Here is a 19,422-nt window from a genome sequence, read left to right on the forward strand (position 1 = left end):
TTCACTTCTTCAGTTGTATAAATTCCCGCTGCCTCAAGAAACTACAAGACCCAGAATGCCGTGCATAAACGTGTGCTCGTATTTGTCTCTACCTCATTTCCTCTTACAACCAAGTGATGGTGGCCAGGGTGAAAGACTTGAAAGATTATTGCACGGTACGTTCACTTTGGAACTGGTATTTTTGCGTTGTTAAATTCTACCTCGCCATACCGCAATGATTTTATAGCTGTATTGTGCTGCGCATTTCTAGAGGTTATACGGTACCGAGGCCCCTACGAACAGCAGTGCAGCATGGAATGAGAAGTAAACGCTCACGCTGCCTCCTTTATTATAGTTATTTTAGTATTGTCAGCATCAAGCCTGTTATATATTGCTTGTTGTTATTCGTCCCCAGGCTTATGGTTATTTTAGAAACCTGTGTATATTTGTTGGGATCTGCATGGAGTTCTGCCTCAGGTTGTTGGCTCCATTGGTCTCCTATATGACTGACACAGGGTTGTCCGGTCTAATTTTAAAAACTAAACAGCCAGTCAGCTACAAAACCAGCCCAAAACTAGCCAAGAGGCACTTCAAAAGTAGCCCAAAAATAGCACAATATGTGCAGTGAAAAACAAAGTCTAATAAATGAATATGTGAAAATACGCCTTTTTCAAATTTTTGCTGTTTCATGGATTTTTTCATTACGTACAATGGGACATATTCACCCAGGGGCGTAATTACAGAGGAGGGCCCAGGAGTTATAGGGGCCCCATAAGGCCCTAATGCATATACAATTTCAATCAATATGGTTAAAACAAGTCAACCTCTAGACATTTTGGTTGCCGCAAAATTGTCTGAAATTGAGCAAAGTCACGGGAAAATGTGAGAATGCTTAAGAGAGATGGGAGACTGGCATACAGAGCCCAAAATCTGCTAACTCCCGACGTCTACACAAGTCAGTCCCATTGCATGCTGGGTTTGTAGTCTTACATTAAACTTGGCAGTTGGCAAATTTTTAAACAAAAACTACATTACCCATAATGTACTGGGAGACGCAGGCTTGGCACATTAGAGCAAGAAAAAACAAAACAACCAGGACCAAAAAGTAGCCCAAATCTGTACCTTGGCTACTTTGTACTTCCAAAACCCGCCTGACCTTTAAATTAGTAGCCCAATTTGACTGGAAAACCACCAACCTGGCAACCCTGGATTACAACAATGCTGTCAAATAATGAAGCTATAAATAGTGAAGTGCGTGATACATCTGTTTGATTGATTGAAACGGTACAATTCTGCCCTTGAGATTTGATTATTAAGTAGAGAATTCTGCCTGCTGGTTTACCTGCCATCATTTTAATGTGCAGCGATTAAAGGGAAACTTTGCAGGCCTTTATAACAATGACATAAAACAGACCATAGGTAATACACTTTTATATAAATTAAAACTTTTTCATAAAATATTTTTCTAATAATATGTGCCATTGGGTAACCATAATGAATCACTGCCATCTTTAAGGGATCCTGTCATCGGAAAACATGTTTTTTTCAAAACGCATCAGTTAATAGTGCTACTCCAGCAGAATTCTGCACTGAAATCCATTTCTCAAAAGAGCAAACAGATTTTTTTATATTCAATTTTGACATTTTGTCAATTTCCCAGCTGCCCCTGGTCACGTGACTTGTGCCTGCACTTTAGGAGAGAAATGCTTTCTGGCAGGCTGCTGTTTTTCCTTCTCAATGTAACTGAATGTGTCTCAGTGAGACATGGGTTTTTACTATTGAGTGTTGTTCTTAGATCTACCAGGCAGCTGTTATCTTGTGTAAGGGAGCTGCTATTTGGTTACCTTCCCATTGTTCTTTTATTTGGCTGCTGGGGGGAAAAGGGAGGGGGTGATATCACTCCAACTTGCAGTAAAGAGTTAGTGAAGTTTATCAGAGCACAAGTCACATGACTTGGGGCAGCTGGGAAATTGACAAAATGTCTAGCCCCATGTCAGATTTCAAAATTGAATATAAAAAAAATCTGTTTGCTCTTTTGAGAAATGGATTTCAGTGCAGAATTCTGCTGAAGCAGCACTATTAACTGATTTTTTTTTCCCATGACAGTATCCCTTTAAGTACTAAAGTCCACCCCTGGGGTTCGGCATTCACACAAGCCCCCTCGGCATGGATACATGCTGTGACACATCAGCCAATGGATGGACAGAAGTATGTCTTTTACCTCCATTACCCTTGCAGGTACAGTTAGAAACTGCATTTTTTTCCTTTCAGGTGATCAGTTAGTCAGGGACCCGAACATAACAAAATGGCTGCTCAAGGGAAAAGATGTATATTTGAAATATTTACTGATATGTTTATGCCCATTTGATAAAACTCTTTAACGGGTCACTTATTATAATATACATTAACTGTTGGTTTTGTTTGCATTGTTCAAGTGCATGCCCGTGGATAAAGACTCACAAGGGAGACTTCAAACGATTAACTCCTGTATTGCTAAGCATATATTTTAACCTGCTCACGATGTACACAATATTTTATCAAGGATATATTAATTTAAATCTCATTGTTTTTGATTATTTGCAGGTACCAACCATGACAAAATGCATAGTAAAGGGTTGTCGGAACTCAAGTCGGAAAAACAAACGTGACCTTGGAGTCACTTTGCATGGGTTTCCTTGTTCTATTAAGAGGATAAAGTTATGGCTTCAGCAAATTGGACAAGATTGTGGTAACCTTGATTCCTATGCGCAGAAAATTCTTGATACAAGAAAGAGGAATATTTTTCGAATCTGTTCTGCTCATTTTGAACCTGAAAGTTATATCTGTCAAGGTATGAAATTGGTTCTTAGAGCAGATGCAATTCCAACTATTTTCCCGGCGAGCAACTGCAGGGCAGTCAGTAAAGGTAACATTGTTTTCCCACTTTCCAAGAAATTTAAACGTAAGGCTGATACTGTACAAACATCTCATAAAAATATGAACCAGTCTGGAACAAATCAAACTAATGAAGAAGAAGAAGAAGCTATAACGTATGCCATCCGTGATTATATGTTGAAGAATACATGGAAGCTGACATCTAAAAAAATGGTGGATGCCTCTACTTCCACAGATCCTGAATACTTCACTACAAATCAAGGTGTACAGTGTTCTGAAGATGAATTTAGTTGTGCTAGACAACCACAGAAGATAATGCAAAGCTCTTTTACCACTAATGTCTGTATTCCAATATTACCTAAAGAAGAACCAAGATGGGATCCAGCATACAAGGAGGGACCTACTAACATTGATGGCACTGTCTTTCTGCCACTGAATAAGGTTCACCATCAAGTAGATGATTGTTTGAATTGTGCAAAGTCACAATGCACATCTTCCACGACAAATATAACATTAACTGCACCAAAAGTAATAAAGCTTGAGTCTGATTCAGAAAGTTCACCTATAACTAAAACAAAGAGCTTCATTAAGAGAGATGTTTCAGAGGCTGCGATGGCACATGAAAGAAAGTTTATTGTTTTTGAATCTTGCTTAGATGATCTTTTCCTAAAACTAAGCTGTGGTTCTGGAAATGGCTGTCGCGCACATATAACTGAACTTGAGAAATATGTTGATGGCACTTTTTTGTCAGTCTTTGGGCACTGCCATAATGGACACCGATTCCACCTATGGCATAGCCAACCTGTAAATGGACAAGTTGCTGTTGGAAATCTTCTAATGGCAGCTGCTTTGCTCTTTAGTGGCTCTAACTTTCCTAAGGTAAAAGAGATGAATAAATTGTTAGGCCTTCAACAGATAAGTGCAGAGACCTACTATGACTACCAGCAAAGCTATTTGTTTCCAACAGTTGATGTACACTGGCAGCAAGAAAGACAACGTCTTAAGGATGCTTATATTAGCAGCCCTTTGTCCCTTGCTGGGGACTGCCAGAAAAATATTCCAGGTCACTCCACAGAGTACTGCAACTACACTCTTATTGACGTTGCCACTAAAAGAATTCTGGATTTTCAAATTGAACAGACATCTGAGAGAACTCCTTCCGTTGCTGCAGAGAAGTTGGCTTTCAAGACCTGTTTAAACAGAATATTAGAAGAACAGTTTGATGTCAAAGCTGTTGCTACTGACTGTGACCCTAGGATAAAAAAAATTATGAGAAAAAAATATGGCTACCTTAAGCATGAATATGATGTATGGCTGTATGCTCGTATTCTGAAACAACACCTGAAATATCTAAGCAAGAGAAGAGCATGTCCTGAACTTGAAAAGTGGATTCCTGCCATTACAAGCCATTTATGGTGGGCCGCCAAAACCAGCCATGGAAATACAGATTTGCTGCGTGAGAGGTGGCAGTCTTTACTCCTACACATTGTAAATCAACATACATGGAAGGGCTCGATATTCTGCTCAGCTTGCACCCATCGGCCACTAGCAGCCAGGGAACAAACGTCCTGCCCTTGGCTGAAAAAAGGAACTTCAGCACTGTACTCATTAAGGCAAGTGATAATGAATCCTCGCGTGACTAATGATTTGGTTCATTTATCACAGTGTTCACATGCTGAGGAAATTGAGATGTATCACAGATTTGTTTTTAAATATCGCCCAAAGTATATGCATTTGAAAATGGATGCCATAGAAGCAATGACAAAGCTGGCAGCTTTGGCTTACAATGCAAATATACACAACCAGAAATTAAGGTGTTTTTCAGCAATAAAAGGAAAAGGAGTCTTTGGCACAGTGACACATGTCCGCAAATGCAGACTTGCCAAACCCGTGTACCACGACGCCTCCAGCGAACATGTTATACCTATGATGACTGATGTAATTAAAATATCTACAGGTAAGCTACAGCACAGCTGGTTTTCTCGGGTTACCACTGCCCTTTCACCTTAACCCACATAGTGCAGTGGCTGATGAAGGACATTGGACTTGGACATGTGCAAAGCCATGAGCTGCCGCTTAAAATGTATTAATCATAAACTAGTCTTTTTGTAATAAAGTGTAGAAAAACACCTGTTTACTTCTATCCAAAAAAGAGAGATCCTTAAACCCATATGAGTTAAGGACCATTTACTAATGTGAAATGCATTTTGATAAAAGGAACTAGTAAGTCAATATCAATAAAGCCCACATGCTGCTGGTACATGAAAATTATTTTTAATCACAGCAGGATTTTCATTAAGTTTAGTAAAGTCGTTTTATATGCCCCCTTAAATTATAGGACTTTAACAATATTCCTGCCAGTGATCTGGCTAGATTATCTGCTCTTTGGGAAATCGTTGCTAGGTAGCACATTATTCTCATAGTAACCTTAAAGGACAAGGAAAGTTAAACTAAAGTAGCAGCTAGAAATTTTGGGCTTCTGTACCAACCCCAGGCAACCACAGTCCTTAAGCAGTAAAGATGTGTCTCCAAAGATGCCCCAGTAGCTCCCCATCTTCTTTTCTGCTGATTCACTGCACATGCTCTGTGCTGCTGTCACTTACTAAGCTTAGGGACCAACTCAAAATAAATGTCACAGTATAAGGCTGATTAGTAATTAATATGGATGACTACATGGCAGCACAGAAATCAGTGCAACTAGCATCAGAATTTAATAATCAACCCTGTAGCATCGGCTTGTATGACAGGCCAAGCTTATTTGCCGCTTGATCATTTGTGACGACCCCTAAGCCTAGCTTCTCAACAGCTGCTCAGAGCCCACTGAGCATGTGAGTGTCAGACAAGATGGTGACCCCTTGTGACAAGTTTGAAGTCCTGGATCATTGCTGCTATTGAGAAGCTGAAACTTTTGGCTGGTGCAATAAGTTCAGTATATAAAATATGGCATTTTTAGTCCTATTCATTTTTAGGGTTTCCTTCTCCTTTGAACCAGGAATACAGGTACTACATTGCCAGTATGCACTTTTTCTTCTGACTATATCTTGGGCAGGAAAAAGCTTAACAACAAACCAACAGTGTGTTGCTAGTTTAATATGCCAATTGTATTGTTACTCTGCTGTATTAAAAGACCGTTTTCTTAAAATTGGAACTGTATTAATAGAGCATCTTAAAGGGATACTGTCATGGGAAAACATGTTTTTATCAAAACGCATCAGTTAATAGTGCTACTCCAGCAGAATTCTGCACTGAAATCCATTTCTTAAAAGAGCAAACAGATTTTTTTATATTTAATTTTGAAATCTGACATGGGGCTAGACATTTTGTAAATTTCCCAGCTGCCCCAGGTCATGTGACTTGTGCCTGCACTTTAGGAGAGAAATGCTTTCTGGCAGGTTGCTGTTTTTCCTTCTCAATGTAACTGAATGTGTCTCAGTGGGACATGGGTTTTTACTATTGAGTGTTGTTCTTAGATCTACCAGGCAGCTGTTATCTTGTGTTAAGGTGGCCATACACGGGCCGATAAAAGCTGCCGACAGACCGAGTCGGCAGCTTATTGGCCCGTGTATGGGGGCCCCCGACTGGCTTCCCCGATCGAGATCTGGCCGAAAGTCGGCCAGATCTCGATCGTATGGGGTTGAAAATCCCGTCGGATCGCGGCCGCATCTGTTCATTGATGCGGTCCCGCGATCCGACCGCCCGTTTGCGAATGTGAAGGATCTGATCGTTGGGCCCTAGGGCCCACGATCGGATCAGCCCGATATTGCCCACCTCAAGGTGGGCATATGGGAGGGAGATCCGCTCGTTTGGCGACATCGCCAAACGAGCGGATCTATCCGTGTATGGCCACCTTTAGGGAGCTGCTATCTGGTTACCTTCCCATTGTTCTTTTGTTTGGCTGCTGGGGGGGAAAAGGGAGGGGGTGATATCACTCCAACTTGCAGTACAGCAGTAAAGAGTGATTGAAGTTTATCAGAGCACAAGTCACATGACTTGGGGCAGCTGGGAAATTGACAAAATGTCTAGCCCCCTGTCAGATTTCAAAATTGAATATAAAAAAATCTGTTTGCTCTTTTGAGAAATGGATTTTAGCGCAAAGTTCTGCTGGAGCAGCACTATTAACTGATTCATTTTGAAAAATTTTTTTTTTCCCATAACAGTATCCCTTTAAGTCAGAATGTCTGTCTGTTTATCATTAGTAGGACTTTGAGGAGAGGACTTGTCCCATTTCATTTATGGATGTATAAATATATATAGATTGTAAATTTTGATTTGTTTATGCCAAGCTTCCTTTGTAACTCATGCCATATTTTCTGTGTAAATAAAAGGAAAATGATGTACTGTGCCATTGCTCTTATAGCTTTTCATTTTAAGAGAAGTTATCACAAAATGAGTGTTGCAATATCAATACTAATGCTACTATTTTATAACAAACATTCCATATAAAATACTTTTGCCGTGGTTCATATTTTTATTGAGACCCACTACCTATTATATGATGCTGTGATGATTAACACTTCAACATTGCTTATATACCAGATTTGTCTCTGAAATGTTCTTGTTTATAAGGAGTTCCCCAATGATGGGGGACTCTTTTCTAGATTGTTTCCAGATAGCCATGTCGTATTGAACAAAGATGCAAATAAATACATAAAATTAAATCTGTGTGGCAAATTGTTATTAGAAACAATGTATGGAATGTATGTACAGAAGGTAAACACTTGGAACATGGGTTTAAACAGCCTTAAGCTGGCCATAGACGCAAAAATCACTTTTCCATCTCCCGACCCTCCACTAACCATTCAGATCAAAGTCTTACCATTCCGATCAAATAAAGTAGTAAAAGAACAGATCAGCCAATGTTCTGCCCCTGACAGCAATCGTACGATAGTTTTGTCTGCAAAGCTAGTGACAGTCTCCCACTGAAAATCGTACGATCGGCAATACATGCAGAGATATTATCGGCAGCCGACAGAAATTTTCTAACCTGTCCGATCGACCAAACGACCAATCTCCGCCGGATGAAAAATGTCGGGACTCTCCACACACGTTCTGAAAATTGTACAAATCCACGATTCGTACGATCGGATCGTTGCGTCTATGGCCAGCTTAAGTGAAGTGATTAGTGACAAAAACTGCCTCACTGGTGATTAACTGCAAGATAACATAAATGGGCTTCAGACCTTTTTACATCATAGCCATTGCCCTTCAAGCTGTAGCCTCTGGTTGCATATAATCTTGGTGCCGTTTTAAGCCCAAGGAAATTTGGAAATCATCAATACATAAAAGGGGAGGGTTATGTAGCAATATTAAACAACCATACATCATTATAATATAAATGTAAGTTTTTTTCATTCTGGCAGGCTGTTGATACTATTTTGTGATAAAATATAACAGGTTGCCAGTGGTTTTTGTGATTAAATCACTTGTGTGTTTGTGTGTGTATTTTTTTTCCTGAAGGGTGGCTCATGGGTACCTGTATGTTAAATAAAAATATTGCCAAATACTGAAAAATTCCCCTGACCAGCCGCTGGTTATTTTGTGGCCAAATCGGATGGCAGTGCTGAGGTTTGGTACCTCAGGGATTTGTGCAGGACAGACTGGTTGCGCATGTGACAACCTCAGAAGGGGCAGCACTGGACTAAATACAGTCCTGACTGCATGGAGATTGTGGATGATTGTATGCTTTAACAGTAGTCATAAGGCCATGTATTATACCTTTCCCTGCAATTTCTATTTCAGAATAGAAGAGATTTTTTTACGTTTGCTCATGCCAGACATATTAAGAAACTTGACTTGCTGAGGTATCTTATAGCCATACTATTGGACTTGGATTATTTTATAAATGACATTAAACTGTTTCATCTTAGATGCACTCCTATCAGTAAAGCCCCCATCAAGAAGACTGGGGTCAGTGAACTACTACATTCCCTTGTGAAAATTTCAAAAAGCCACCACAGTACTTCAAAAGGTCTACAGAATTTTTTTAAATTTATTTTTTTGGCCCTCCTACTCTGCGTCTTTCCAGCTTGCAGCTGAAACTGTTGCCCGTTGTAATGTTATTTGGAAATGTGTTTGCTATTGAGAGAGTCTGGCTGCTGGTAGTCTCTGCTCCTGAAACAAAGTACCAGAGACCATCTGATTAACAGCCATCAGGATTCTACTATCCTTTTTTTTTCCATGAACAATTCCCATCTTTCTAAGTGACTTTGGCACATTTCATTGCTATGTACCACACCAATTGTCTGCTTTGTAATATATAAAAGAAATTATGACTGTTGGAGCAGGATTGAGGGTGGAGCATGGTGGTGGGCTAAAACCAAATTAAAGCTTGATAAGATAGTATAAAGAAGATAAGGGCTGAGGGTGTTTATAGACAGAAGAAATGGAGAATTAGGGGAGAGTTTGTAATGCTTATACAGAAAAGTCCTAAAATGTACACCATAGTCTCATTTCTAGAATGCCATTCAACAGGACCTCTTTAGCCACTGCTTTGGCCACTCAGAATGAGCTAGCACCAGTCCACTTCCCAATTTCCCAATGCCATGAATACATGCAACATTTCAGATGACTGCAAAGGAGCAACATGCGGGCTGGGTTCTGTCCTACAGAAGTAAGTAATTTAAAGAGGTGGTATGGAGGTTACCTGGATACAGAAATTATCAAAACACAATTGATTTGTCAGACTGTTCTGTCAGGGCCAAATATATGATGTATGAGGAGAATATCGTCCAAGGGAGAGGAAAACTAAAGCTCATTTATAACTACTGAGCAACTTTTGCACCTGGGCGGTAATCCATAGTAACTAATAAGTGATTACTTTTCAGCCAGCTGCAAGTTGAGCAGTATAAACAATCTTATTGGTTGTCATTGGTTACTGCTCAGGTGCAAATTTGCCCAGTTTATAAATGACTCCCCCCCCCCCCCACATATGGTGTTCTAGATGAGTACAGCAATAGTCAGTGTTTACAATTTCAGGGGTCTCAAATGTAGCTTTCCTATATATTCCATATATTAGTTCTTGATGGTGGTGACCGGTGGTAAAACTATAGAGGAAGCAGACCCCGTGGTTCTGGGGGGGGGGGTAAGACTGCTTCTTCTGTTTAGGGGGCCCAAGGATGACCTACCACACACAGGAGATTAAAGGTAACCCACAATTGTCAGGCCTCAAATTTTACACCACTGGTGGTGATGTACTTTAATTTATAAAACAAAACAAATGTGTAACTTTATAGAAACATCCAGTAATGTGTGTAGTACAGTTGGGTTGTCTTGTATACTACAATATGTGTCATTCAGTAGTTTCCATGTTACAGACTTTCTATTAAGTTGCACAAAAGAACATTTGGGTATTTTGGCAGGGGGTTTGAAACGTATTGCTTGAAACTTCTTAGAACTATGACTGAATGGCTGATACAAAAATGTTTTCATATATAAAACAGAATGTTGCCACTGACTAATCTTGTGTTATTTTCACACTGGAGGGTCAAGTTGCTACTGATCAGCAGTTATGATTCCTCTGCCTCAGTTTTGCTTCAATTTAGCAATGTTGCATCTTAAGTAAGAAAACAAGGTGTCAGCATTTTGCACATTGCTCTGTTTGTAAATGAGATGTTCTGTCTATAAATGCCATCCAATGTAGAGATGTGCAGGTCAACAAACCCTACCAGCACTTCTATTTATAGACCCACGCCCGATCCACCCATCTCTAATGTCACAAAATGGGGCAGGACAAGCTGCTGAAGGCAACAGCCGGCACAGTTAAGTCAAAGGCAGGGCGAACTGAAAAAGCACAACCCACACCTTCCTATGACCCGCAAACAGCGTGTAGAAGTTGGCCCGAACCCACCCATAGGTTTCAGTATAGCCCGCACATCACTAGTTACATGCTACATCTTGACAGTAGTTATTTCATAGTGATATTTAGCAGACCTAAGAGCTTTGCATTCTAAAAGAAAATGCAATTAAAATCTACAGCAACTACACATGGAATAAATTAGATTTACAACAATAAGGGACCCGTTTGCTCATTAGTTTGCTTTACTTATCCACTTTACAATGTCAAATATATACATACAGATTGCTGAGGTAGATCTTGAAGATGCATTAATATTAGCACTCAAATGAATTCTGATATAAGATACATTTATTTCCTCTACCAAGGGGCTTTTCTGTATTTGGATTCATATTTAATGAAAACCAATGCCATAAAGCTACTTTCTGGACTTTCTTGCATGAATCCTCTGATGATTAACAAGATGTGAGCGTCGGCCAAAGCACTTCCCACATTCAGGGCACTCATGCGGTTTTTCACCAGTGTGTGTTTTCCGATGCTTAAAAAGATTCCCACCACAGGTAAAGCCCCTCCCACATTCAGAACACACGTAAGGCCGTTCTCCTGTGTGACTTCTCAAATGTATTGATAGTTTTGCTTTCTCTCTAAAACTTTTCCCACATTCAGGGCAGGCGTAAGGTTTTTCTCCTGTGTGAATCCTCTGATGTATAAGAAGAACAGAATACTGACTAAGGCATTTCCCGCATTCTGAACATGAAAGTAACTGGTCTCTTTTATGGCTTCTTTGATGAATAACCAAATGTGAAGCCCGGCTAAAGGACTTTCCACAGTCAGGGCAAGAAAATGGCCTCTCTCCTGTATGAATTCTCATATGTCTTACAACAAGGGATTTCTTGTTAAATTTTCTTCCACATTCGGAGCATCTAAATGGCTTTTCTCCTGTATGGATTCTCTGATGAATGCGAAAATGTGACTTATAAAAGAACAGTTTCCCACACTCAGAACATGAAAAGAAATTAGTCTCTCTTGACCCTTTCTTATTAGGATCCTTAGTGCATATTAAACATGCCTTACTATCACAGCAGTTACATGGTGATGCTATGGTGTGGTTTCTTTGGTGACATGTATAAGCAGATTTCTGTCTAAAGGTTTTCCCACATTTGTGGCAATCATACTCCTTCACGGATAAGTTCTTATTATGTTCTTCATGGTTGTTCAAGGGTTGTAGACTTTCGTGTTTCTTAACAGAATCAACTGAAAAGTTTGGCTTTTTAACATGTTTATTTTCAGATATATATCCTGAATTCTTTTCTTCTTTTGCCACATTTATTTTCTTAGTTCTCAATGACTTCTTTAGGCTTCTTCTTGGGTTTTTTTCCTTACTGTGCCCAGTATTTCTATGCATGGTAGAAGTCGCAGAGTGATTGGTAACGCGATGATCTAGATAAGTATCAACGTCCATCATCCCATCTGCTAAAAAAAATAGCCAGATATTAATCTATTAAGCTTTAATTTTTAAAATGCACTTTTTGGTAACAGGCATTATATTTGATTCATTCAAGATAAATATGCATAGGACCCAAAATTCATATTTGTATTTTTATTTACCTAAGAGGAGGTCGGCACCTACTTTCCCCTTTGACCTTGGTGGAACTCTTATGAAAGGTTCTTCTCCTTGATTAATTTTTGATATGATTATAGGTTTGACAACAGCATAACCTGTATAAGTATAAAAGTGTTAGTAAATGTTGCTGTTAGATAAAGGGTGTACAAACAGTTATTAAATATCAAACTTGGGTTTCCTGCAGTTTGATACCTTACCCACTGAAAATGTTCAACAGTCAAGTTATTTATAATGGGTTTAATGGGCAAGTCAACCTCAAAATAAAAAATTGTCTAATAAGAGAAAACATAATTCTAAGCAACTTTGCAATATACATTCATTACAAAGTTTCTATGGTTTTTAAATTATTTGTATATGTATTGCTATTGAAAGCAGGGTTTGTCTGTCCCTTTCTATTCTCTGCCCCCTGTGGGTCAGGCTGTTGATACAATTAAGAAAAGGCTTAGGCAACTGATTTAACAGACCTGTCTTTGCTGGGAAATTTAAGGTGGCCATACACGGGCAGATTAAAGCTGCTGATACCAATTTGGCTGCTTATCTGCCTGTGTGTGGGGGCTTCCGACGCCCTACAACCCATTTGGCGCCCATTTGCTTTGTTGTAATCCGATCTGTTCGGATTAACCCCATATTGCCCTGCTATTAAGTGTGCATATCGGGGAAAGATCCAATCAATTGGCAACAATTTAACTAATATGGCTACGGCCAATAAAGCTTCAGTTGTAAGTCTTATTATTTCGCTAAATGAAATATTAAGTGGTGATTGAATTATGATCGAACATCACTGGGGTCATTATAGCAGCAGTAGATACAATACAGATATACCAGCATAGGTATTTTCTTGAACTAAGCTGCCTTTGCAGCTCTATACACCAAATTGTTGAGTGCCCAGAAAATTTGCTCTGTCCACACACAGTAATTACAATGAACTTGGTGGGACCAAGAGTTCAGCAAAAACTGTCTATTTTTTAATTGGCCCTAAAATGATGTTTTTTGCACCCATCCAATGAGAAATTGGAGAAAAATTAGTAATATCCTACAGCAATATCTAGACACCCTCCAACCCATTAAGAAAGGCCTTATGAAGCTCAGCTACAGAATGGAGAAAAACAACCATATATAATACATTGTTTATTACCAATGTCAATTTCCAAGCATTTTTAAAAGTTTAGTTTTACCTTAACCAATTTTTATCACACTTACATGTAATTAAGTTACATTTTACTTGCTCTCCCATTATCTGGCAAATTCTACCCCATCCCCATTATTTTCTTACCTAGTGACCTGAGGGCCATGTAATTCTCAAGCATTACATCTTTGTAAAGTTCTTTCTCCTCTTCTTTTAGGTAGTCCCACTCTTCTTTACAAAAGTAAACTGCAACTTCATCAAATAGTTCCTAGAACAAATAATACATTAAAAATGTAAATGTATATGGATTTCCTTTAGCTTTCTCCCATAGCTCTAGGAAGATGTCACTAACTTGCTGTGTCTTAATTAAGGGGGGTGTAAAGGCAAAAATAAAATCCAATTTTTACTTACGGAAAAATAAATCTATCCCCAATCTACTTGGATTAAAAAAATCTCTTGTTCTGCTGTGGACAGGAATCTCAACACTGCCCCTGGCTGCTGTACAGGGAATAAACAAAGCTGCTTGAGTTCAGAATGGCTGGGAAGGAAGGTGCGGGTAGATAAGACCAGCCAGGTTATGAAAACATAAAATAACTGCATATTGTTTCCCTGCCATTCGAAAGTATGATCTTTCCCTGCAGAGCAGCTAGGGACCATCCCGTCAGCAGCAGTCAGAGCAAGTAAAACAAAGGAGGATTTTCACTGCATACAATCAGCTTTCTTATAGAAACGGTACAGATTTTAAAATTAAATAAATTAAACTATATTGGAGATAGTTTTCTTTTTCAATATAGAAATTAAAAATGGGATATTTTTATTTTGTTTGTTTGCCTTTACATCCCCCTTAAGGGACACCAGTCTCAGGCTGTTTTCTCAATTTACAGTATCCTCTGCCCTCCTGTTAATTATTTTGGTGGTGAAATACTTGTACATAAGAATATATTTTATTCAAATTGAAAACGTTATGCTGCTATGAATGAGGTTTGGTTAAAGTGGAAGTAAAGCCCCCAAAATAATGCAAATATTGCTCAAAGGACTCTTCTGAGCACTTTTGCAGTTTAAATTTACTATTTGTCTTGTAACAGCATTGCTGAGGCCAGCTGAATGTAGGTCCCTCTGTCACAAGATTAAGTCTGACTTTAAGTCTGCAACTTATTTGAATGTATCACTAAGGTTATAGCTAGGAGTTTTTGATAGGTCAAAGCAATTGATTTTGGCACTGAAAATGTTATCTGGGGTTGGGCAATAAATGTATTTTTCCTTCAATTAATAAATGGAAATGGTACCCATTCTTCATTTTCTAAGCCATCAACTTTGTGTGCCTTGGCAATTTAAATATACAATTAGAATTTTTTGTCAAATACTAATCATCTAATTTCTGTGTCTGATACTTCAGCCAACTTCCAGTACCAGTAAAGGGGCCAGCTGAAAAATCCAGAGGGGGCTATATTAATTTATTTTTTTAAGGATAAAATGGAAAGGGCAAGGAGGAGTTGAATCCTCAGGGAGATAATTAAATGCTGTGCAAATTCTAATGAAATGACATTAGAAGAAGTAAATAGCAGACTGTGCTCAGATGGTGGCTGAACAACTAGTGCTGTTTTACTCACTGGGCTTAAAGATTGTATATGAATTAAGGAAATTATCTGTTAAACCGAGGAACACGAGTGGCTAATTCTTAAGTCCCCATGCAGTATGCCACCAAATTTACCACAAAATTTTGAAGAGATTTATCATTAAGAATGGTAATTGGGGACATTTGATTATTATTGATTGCAATGAACATACAAGCTTTTATCAACATTTTTGCTTTAACTCAGTGCTTCAGGTTCACAACCATATAATATATATATTTTTTGATTACCGGCACCTAATAAAATACCAAGCCCTTGTTCAAGTGCAACCCCTGTGGGGGAAACCTACCAATTTTAATACTGACACTTCAAATAATATTACACATTGCTGTCTGTCACAATTAATAGTTTCCCTTTAAAATCCCATGGATTGGTGCATTTTCCAGCATGGCACCTCACACATCTCTTTCACTGCTCTCTTCACCTGGTAGAATGTTGCACTGCGATTCTTCCTAGGCATCTCCACTTTTTTTTTCTTCCTCATTATGAAGAGTAACTGTTCTCTAATTCCTGGTCCTTTTGGAAGTTTTGTGATCAAAACAATGGCACATCAGTATGGTAGAGGTAGCTGAAGAAATATCACTCTATAATAAGATCACAAGATAATTGGTAATTAGACAAAAAACAAATTTATAGGTATTATGGGATTATAATGTAAGGCTAGGATGCAACTGTCACTTTTTTTGTTTACTGACCTACAAACAGAAACAGACTAGCTTTTCATTTTCAGCTATGTTGTTTGTCACCCCAAAAAAAACCAAGAACAACCCAGAGAACATTGCCCCAAGCCAAATGCAAAAGTACAGAGAGGTTCAGAACTGAGGCCTATCCACTAAGCACTTTTTCCCTGGACAATAGGGTGCATTCTGCATCATGTGGCCAAATTGAAAATCACTTGCAAGGAGCATAGTTGTATGGTCGTACCGCCCAAGGCTGAGCTACTTGCTGCAGTACTCTGTACCCTGTTCTAGTGTACAAATGTTTTTTAAAATTATCTTCCAATATGTTTCCTAATATTATATACAGCCATGGCCAGTGTTGCACATACGAGACAGTAACTTGGCTAAACAGAAATCCTTGCAGACAGCAGCAGCCAAACTACAGAGCTGGGCTCCCATGCAAATAAATGTGAGGAGGGCCCGGCACACTGCACTTCCCATCCCGCCCACCATCTTGCACTACCCTGACCACTCCTAGTGAACTGGGCTCCACGGTGACCACAGGGTCTCCTTCCTCTACAGTTAAGCCACTGGCAATAGATTTGTGGAAAGGCTACCTAGGCCGCCAGGATTTTAGGGGGGTGGCATGCTGCCCAACCACACCCACGTTCGTTCAAAAAACTGGGGATGCGCTGGAGATACAATCATTTTTTAAATTTCCTGTGCACCAATCCCCATCATCCAGATGATGAAAATTTGCAGGAATAAAAGAGAGGGGACAGAGGCGATGAATGGCAGTGGGCCCCACTATATAAATCTGGCCCTGACTGGCAGCCAGTCTTTCTGTGACATACAGTACTTGGTGTATTCCAGATCGTGTGCTCCCAAACACATAATGGATGTAGAAGCACCTTTTTTTGTGTGTGAGGATAGATCATGCAGGGCAACTTATTGCACTGGATGTTGAAACACATGACAAACAGAGGGTATCACCAACAAAAGTAAATAAATACATCTGAAATAAGGCTTTCATTATTTTCATTACCGAGTCTCTTTTCCTACTCACATCAGCATTCTTCCACAAAGCCTACAAAGACACAGAAGTGCACTTTTAAAAAAGATTTGCCTAAAGATTAGACCACTGCAGACACTGGTTCTGTCAGTGTATAGTTTTGACCCCATAGTCAGTATTGGACTGTGTATTGACAGAGATCATCATTATATAGATTGTAGGCCTATTGTATACCTGTACTAGTCTGAATTTTAAGTGTACGGTGTTGTGCTATATACACACACATACATTATATACATGACTGCAAAATTGCTGATAAACTGTGGTGTAACTATGGGGGACAAACCCTACAGTAGCAGGGGAAGCCAGGAGAAAGGTCTATAACCAAATGTGCAGCTTGGTTTCCACCCAAATATGTTTGCACAATGAAAGATAATTCTAAGCAACCGTTCAGTTTATAAAATGCCATAGATGCTGGTGGGCTGTTTGGGCCTCTGTGTACCTTAAGTGGCAGGGCCTATCTTGAATGCCAGTCCTGACCTGCATAAGTGCAGGGAATACAAGCAGTCAATTTCCAGTTCCTTCTTGCATCTGATACAGACACCATCAGCAGCTTCTACCAGCAACAGAACCACCCCTCCCTTAGACGCACAGCCTCCTGGGACATGTAGTGCTATGCCCAATGCAACACAATGTTCAGAACGGGCAGAAAAACTACAAAAGTACCAAGACCCAATGGAGGGGTTAATTGAAGTCTAATCGATTATTAGAATAAAATAACATACCTTAATGGACTCGATATTGACTATAACTCGGCTTGTTTGTTAGAAGGGGTGATTTGGAAGTGATCTCGCACAACGCTATTTTAGCAGCGCAACATGTGACTCATCCAATAGCGGTTTTACTATATAATCTCATTAAATCGTGTAGGTCCATCGGAAAACGCTGCAGGATACTCTCCACTCACGCTCCCTGGATATGAAATACCTCATTGTGTTCTGCGGACTATTGCAATGACTCTACTCATTCACATTCTACCACCGCGTCCACAAACGTCTCCACACATATCGCACACCGCCCTCACCTGTTCAGAGCAAAATTTCGGCAGCGCCGCTGTCTCTGGCTATACACGGGTCACACAGTATCACTGCTAGTTAGATTAGGATAAACAGCTCTTATCTCCCAGCAGTACCTGGAACATGGGCGGAGCCCCTTGATTATAAATGAGTAGAGAGCGCTAGACGCTGGAGCATCACTTATTAGCTCAGATGGGGTTGCTAGTTTTCTCTACCTGATTAACACACTATCATTTACCTCATTAGGGTTGTGAAAACTTTCAGCAGTTAACCTCAAAATGACCCCATTATGCAGTAAATGAGTGGCACATGTAGTGATATTAAGGTACAACTATTGGACCTACTATCCAGAATGCTTGGCTGATAAGAGATAATTCTGTAATTTGAAACATTTCAACGTTTAATAAACCCAACAGAATTGTTTTGCCTTCAATAAGGATCTGATTTTATTTTAGTTGGGAAGTGAATACAAGGTACTTTTTAATTGCTACAGAGAAAAAAGAAATCATTTTTTAAAAATCAGAATTATTTGATCATAATGGAGTCTATGGGCCATCCCGTAATTCAGGACTTTCTGGACAACAGATCCTATACATGTACACTGCAGGCCGCCCAAGCCTGAAGGGGGCTGTACTGACAGGCGCAATATGAGTAGAGAAGAGTCTGAATATAGCTTGTTTGCCCAAGGTGCTGTGGTGCAAACTGGACAGAAAAGTAGTCAAGACAGTTCACAAAGGACTATGGTTGCAAACATACAAATTTTCTGTGTTCTTGTCCTGCAGTTTGTATCTTTGTTACTTTTTACCCCAGACTAACTCACCCCTTCTTTTAAAAAATGCATCAGGCCTGGGTATCTTTCATCTTCCCTGCTCTCACCCAGCACAAATGCTGTGCAGTAAAGTCTGAGATATGACTATACTGTGCATGTGCCTACATATAGTAGTCCCATGTATCTGGGAGCAGGGGTGAAAATGGTAGAGCTTTACTGTAAACAAACCTGTGCTGGTGTAGTTTTTAAAGGGATACTGTCATGGGAAAACATGCTTTTTGTTTTTCAAAATGCATATGTTAACAGTGCTGCTCCTGCGCTGAAATCGTTGTTTTTTTTTTTTCAAAAGAGAAAACTGATTTTTTTTTTTTTTTTTTATATTTAATTTTGAAATCTGACATGAGGCTAGACATATTGTCAGTTTCTCAGGTGCCCCAATCATGTGACTTGTGCTCTGATAAACTTTAGTCACTCTTTACTGCTGCACTGCAAGTTGGAGAGTTATAACCCCCCTCTCTTCTTCCCCCAGCAGCCAGAACAATGGGAATGTAACAGGATAACTGCTCCCTGGTAGATATTAGAACAGCATTCAAAAAAATCGAAATATTCGAATTGATGAGCTTTGATCAAAAATACGTGCATGCTCTGTATTTGAGAAAGGTATAGGTGGTTGTCTGTCAGCCTCTAATACGGGTTTAAATGAAGGAGGTACCAGCTTAAATAAAAATTTAGTATAAACTTCAGATCATTGAATTAAAATCAAATTAATCAAAATCAATTAAAAAATGCTGTCCTGCCTGCCACCCCCCCCCCAGGCTGTATTAGTCCTAACTGTCATTCAATAACATGAAGAGAGAATAAAAAAGATTGCTGAGAG

At 39.4% G+C, this 19,422-nt stretch overlaps 2 protein-coding genes across 8 annotated transcripts; one reads left to right on the forward strand and one right to left on the reverse strand.

The window, feature by feature from the left end:
- On the forward strand, positions 1–5,404 carry LOC108698533. Of its 3 annotated transcripts, none has more exons than XM_018230087.2 (3): positions 62–155; positions 2,086–2,217; positions 2,563–5,404. In XM_018230087.2, exons 2-3 carry the CDS (start codon positions 2,146–2,148, stop codon positions 4,861–4,863), a joined length of 2,373 nt encoding a protein of 790 aa, XP_018085576.1. In that variant the 5' UTR covers positions 62–155; positions 2,086–2,145; the 3' UTR covers positions 4,864–5,404. The 3 variants fall into 3 exon arrangements, with proteins under 3 accessions (XP_018085577.1, XP_018085576.1, XP_041428764.1); XM_041572830.1 differs by having other exon boundaries at positions 2,086–2,187; XM_018230088.2 differs by lacking the exon at positions 2,086–2,217 and having other exon boundaries at positions 1–155.
- Positions 5,405–10,872: 5,468 nt separating this feature from the next.
- LOC108698535 (zinc finger protein 84) lies at positions 10,873–17,950 on the reverse strand. 5 transcript variants are annotated; one of them, XM_018230095.2, is made up of 6 exons: positions 17,785–17,946; positions 16,734–16,775; positions 15,454–15,613; positions 13,543–13,663; positions 12,254–12,364; positions 10,873–12,118 (listed from the first exon to the last, which is right to left on the reverse strand). In XM_018230095.2, exons 3-6 carry the CDS (start codon positions 15,511–15,513, stop codon positions 11,064–11,066), a joined length of 1,347 nt encoding a protein of 448 aa, XP_018085584.1. In that variant the 5' UTR covers positions 15,514–15,613; positions 16,734–16,775; positions 17,785–17,946; the 3' UTR covers positions 10,873–11,063. The 5 variants fall into 5 exon arrangements, with proteins under 5 accessions (XP_018085584.1, XP_018085588.1, XP_018085583.1 ...); XM_018230099.2 differs by lacking the exon at positions 16,734–16,775 and having other exon boundaries at positions 10,873–12,115; positions 17,785–17,950; XM_018230094.2 differs by lacking the exon at positions 16,734–16,775 and having other exon boundaries at positions 17,785–17,945.
- Positions 17,951–19,422: the final 1,472 nt, after the last annotated feature.

Source organism: Xenopus laevis, chromosome 8L (genome assembly GCF_017654675.1).
Source record: "Xenopus laevis strain J_2021 chromosome 8L, Xenopus_laevis_v10.1, whole genome shotgun sequence".
Taxonomy (NCBI): Eukaryota; Metazoa; Chordata; class Amphibia; order Anura; family Pipidae; genus Xenopus; species Xenopus laevis.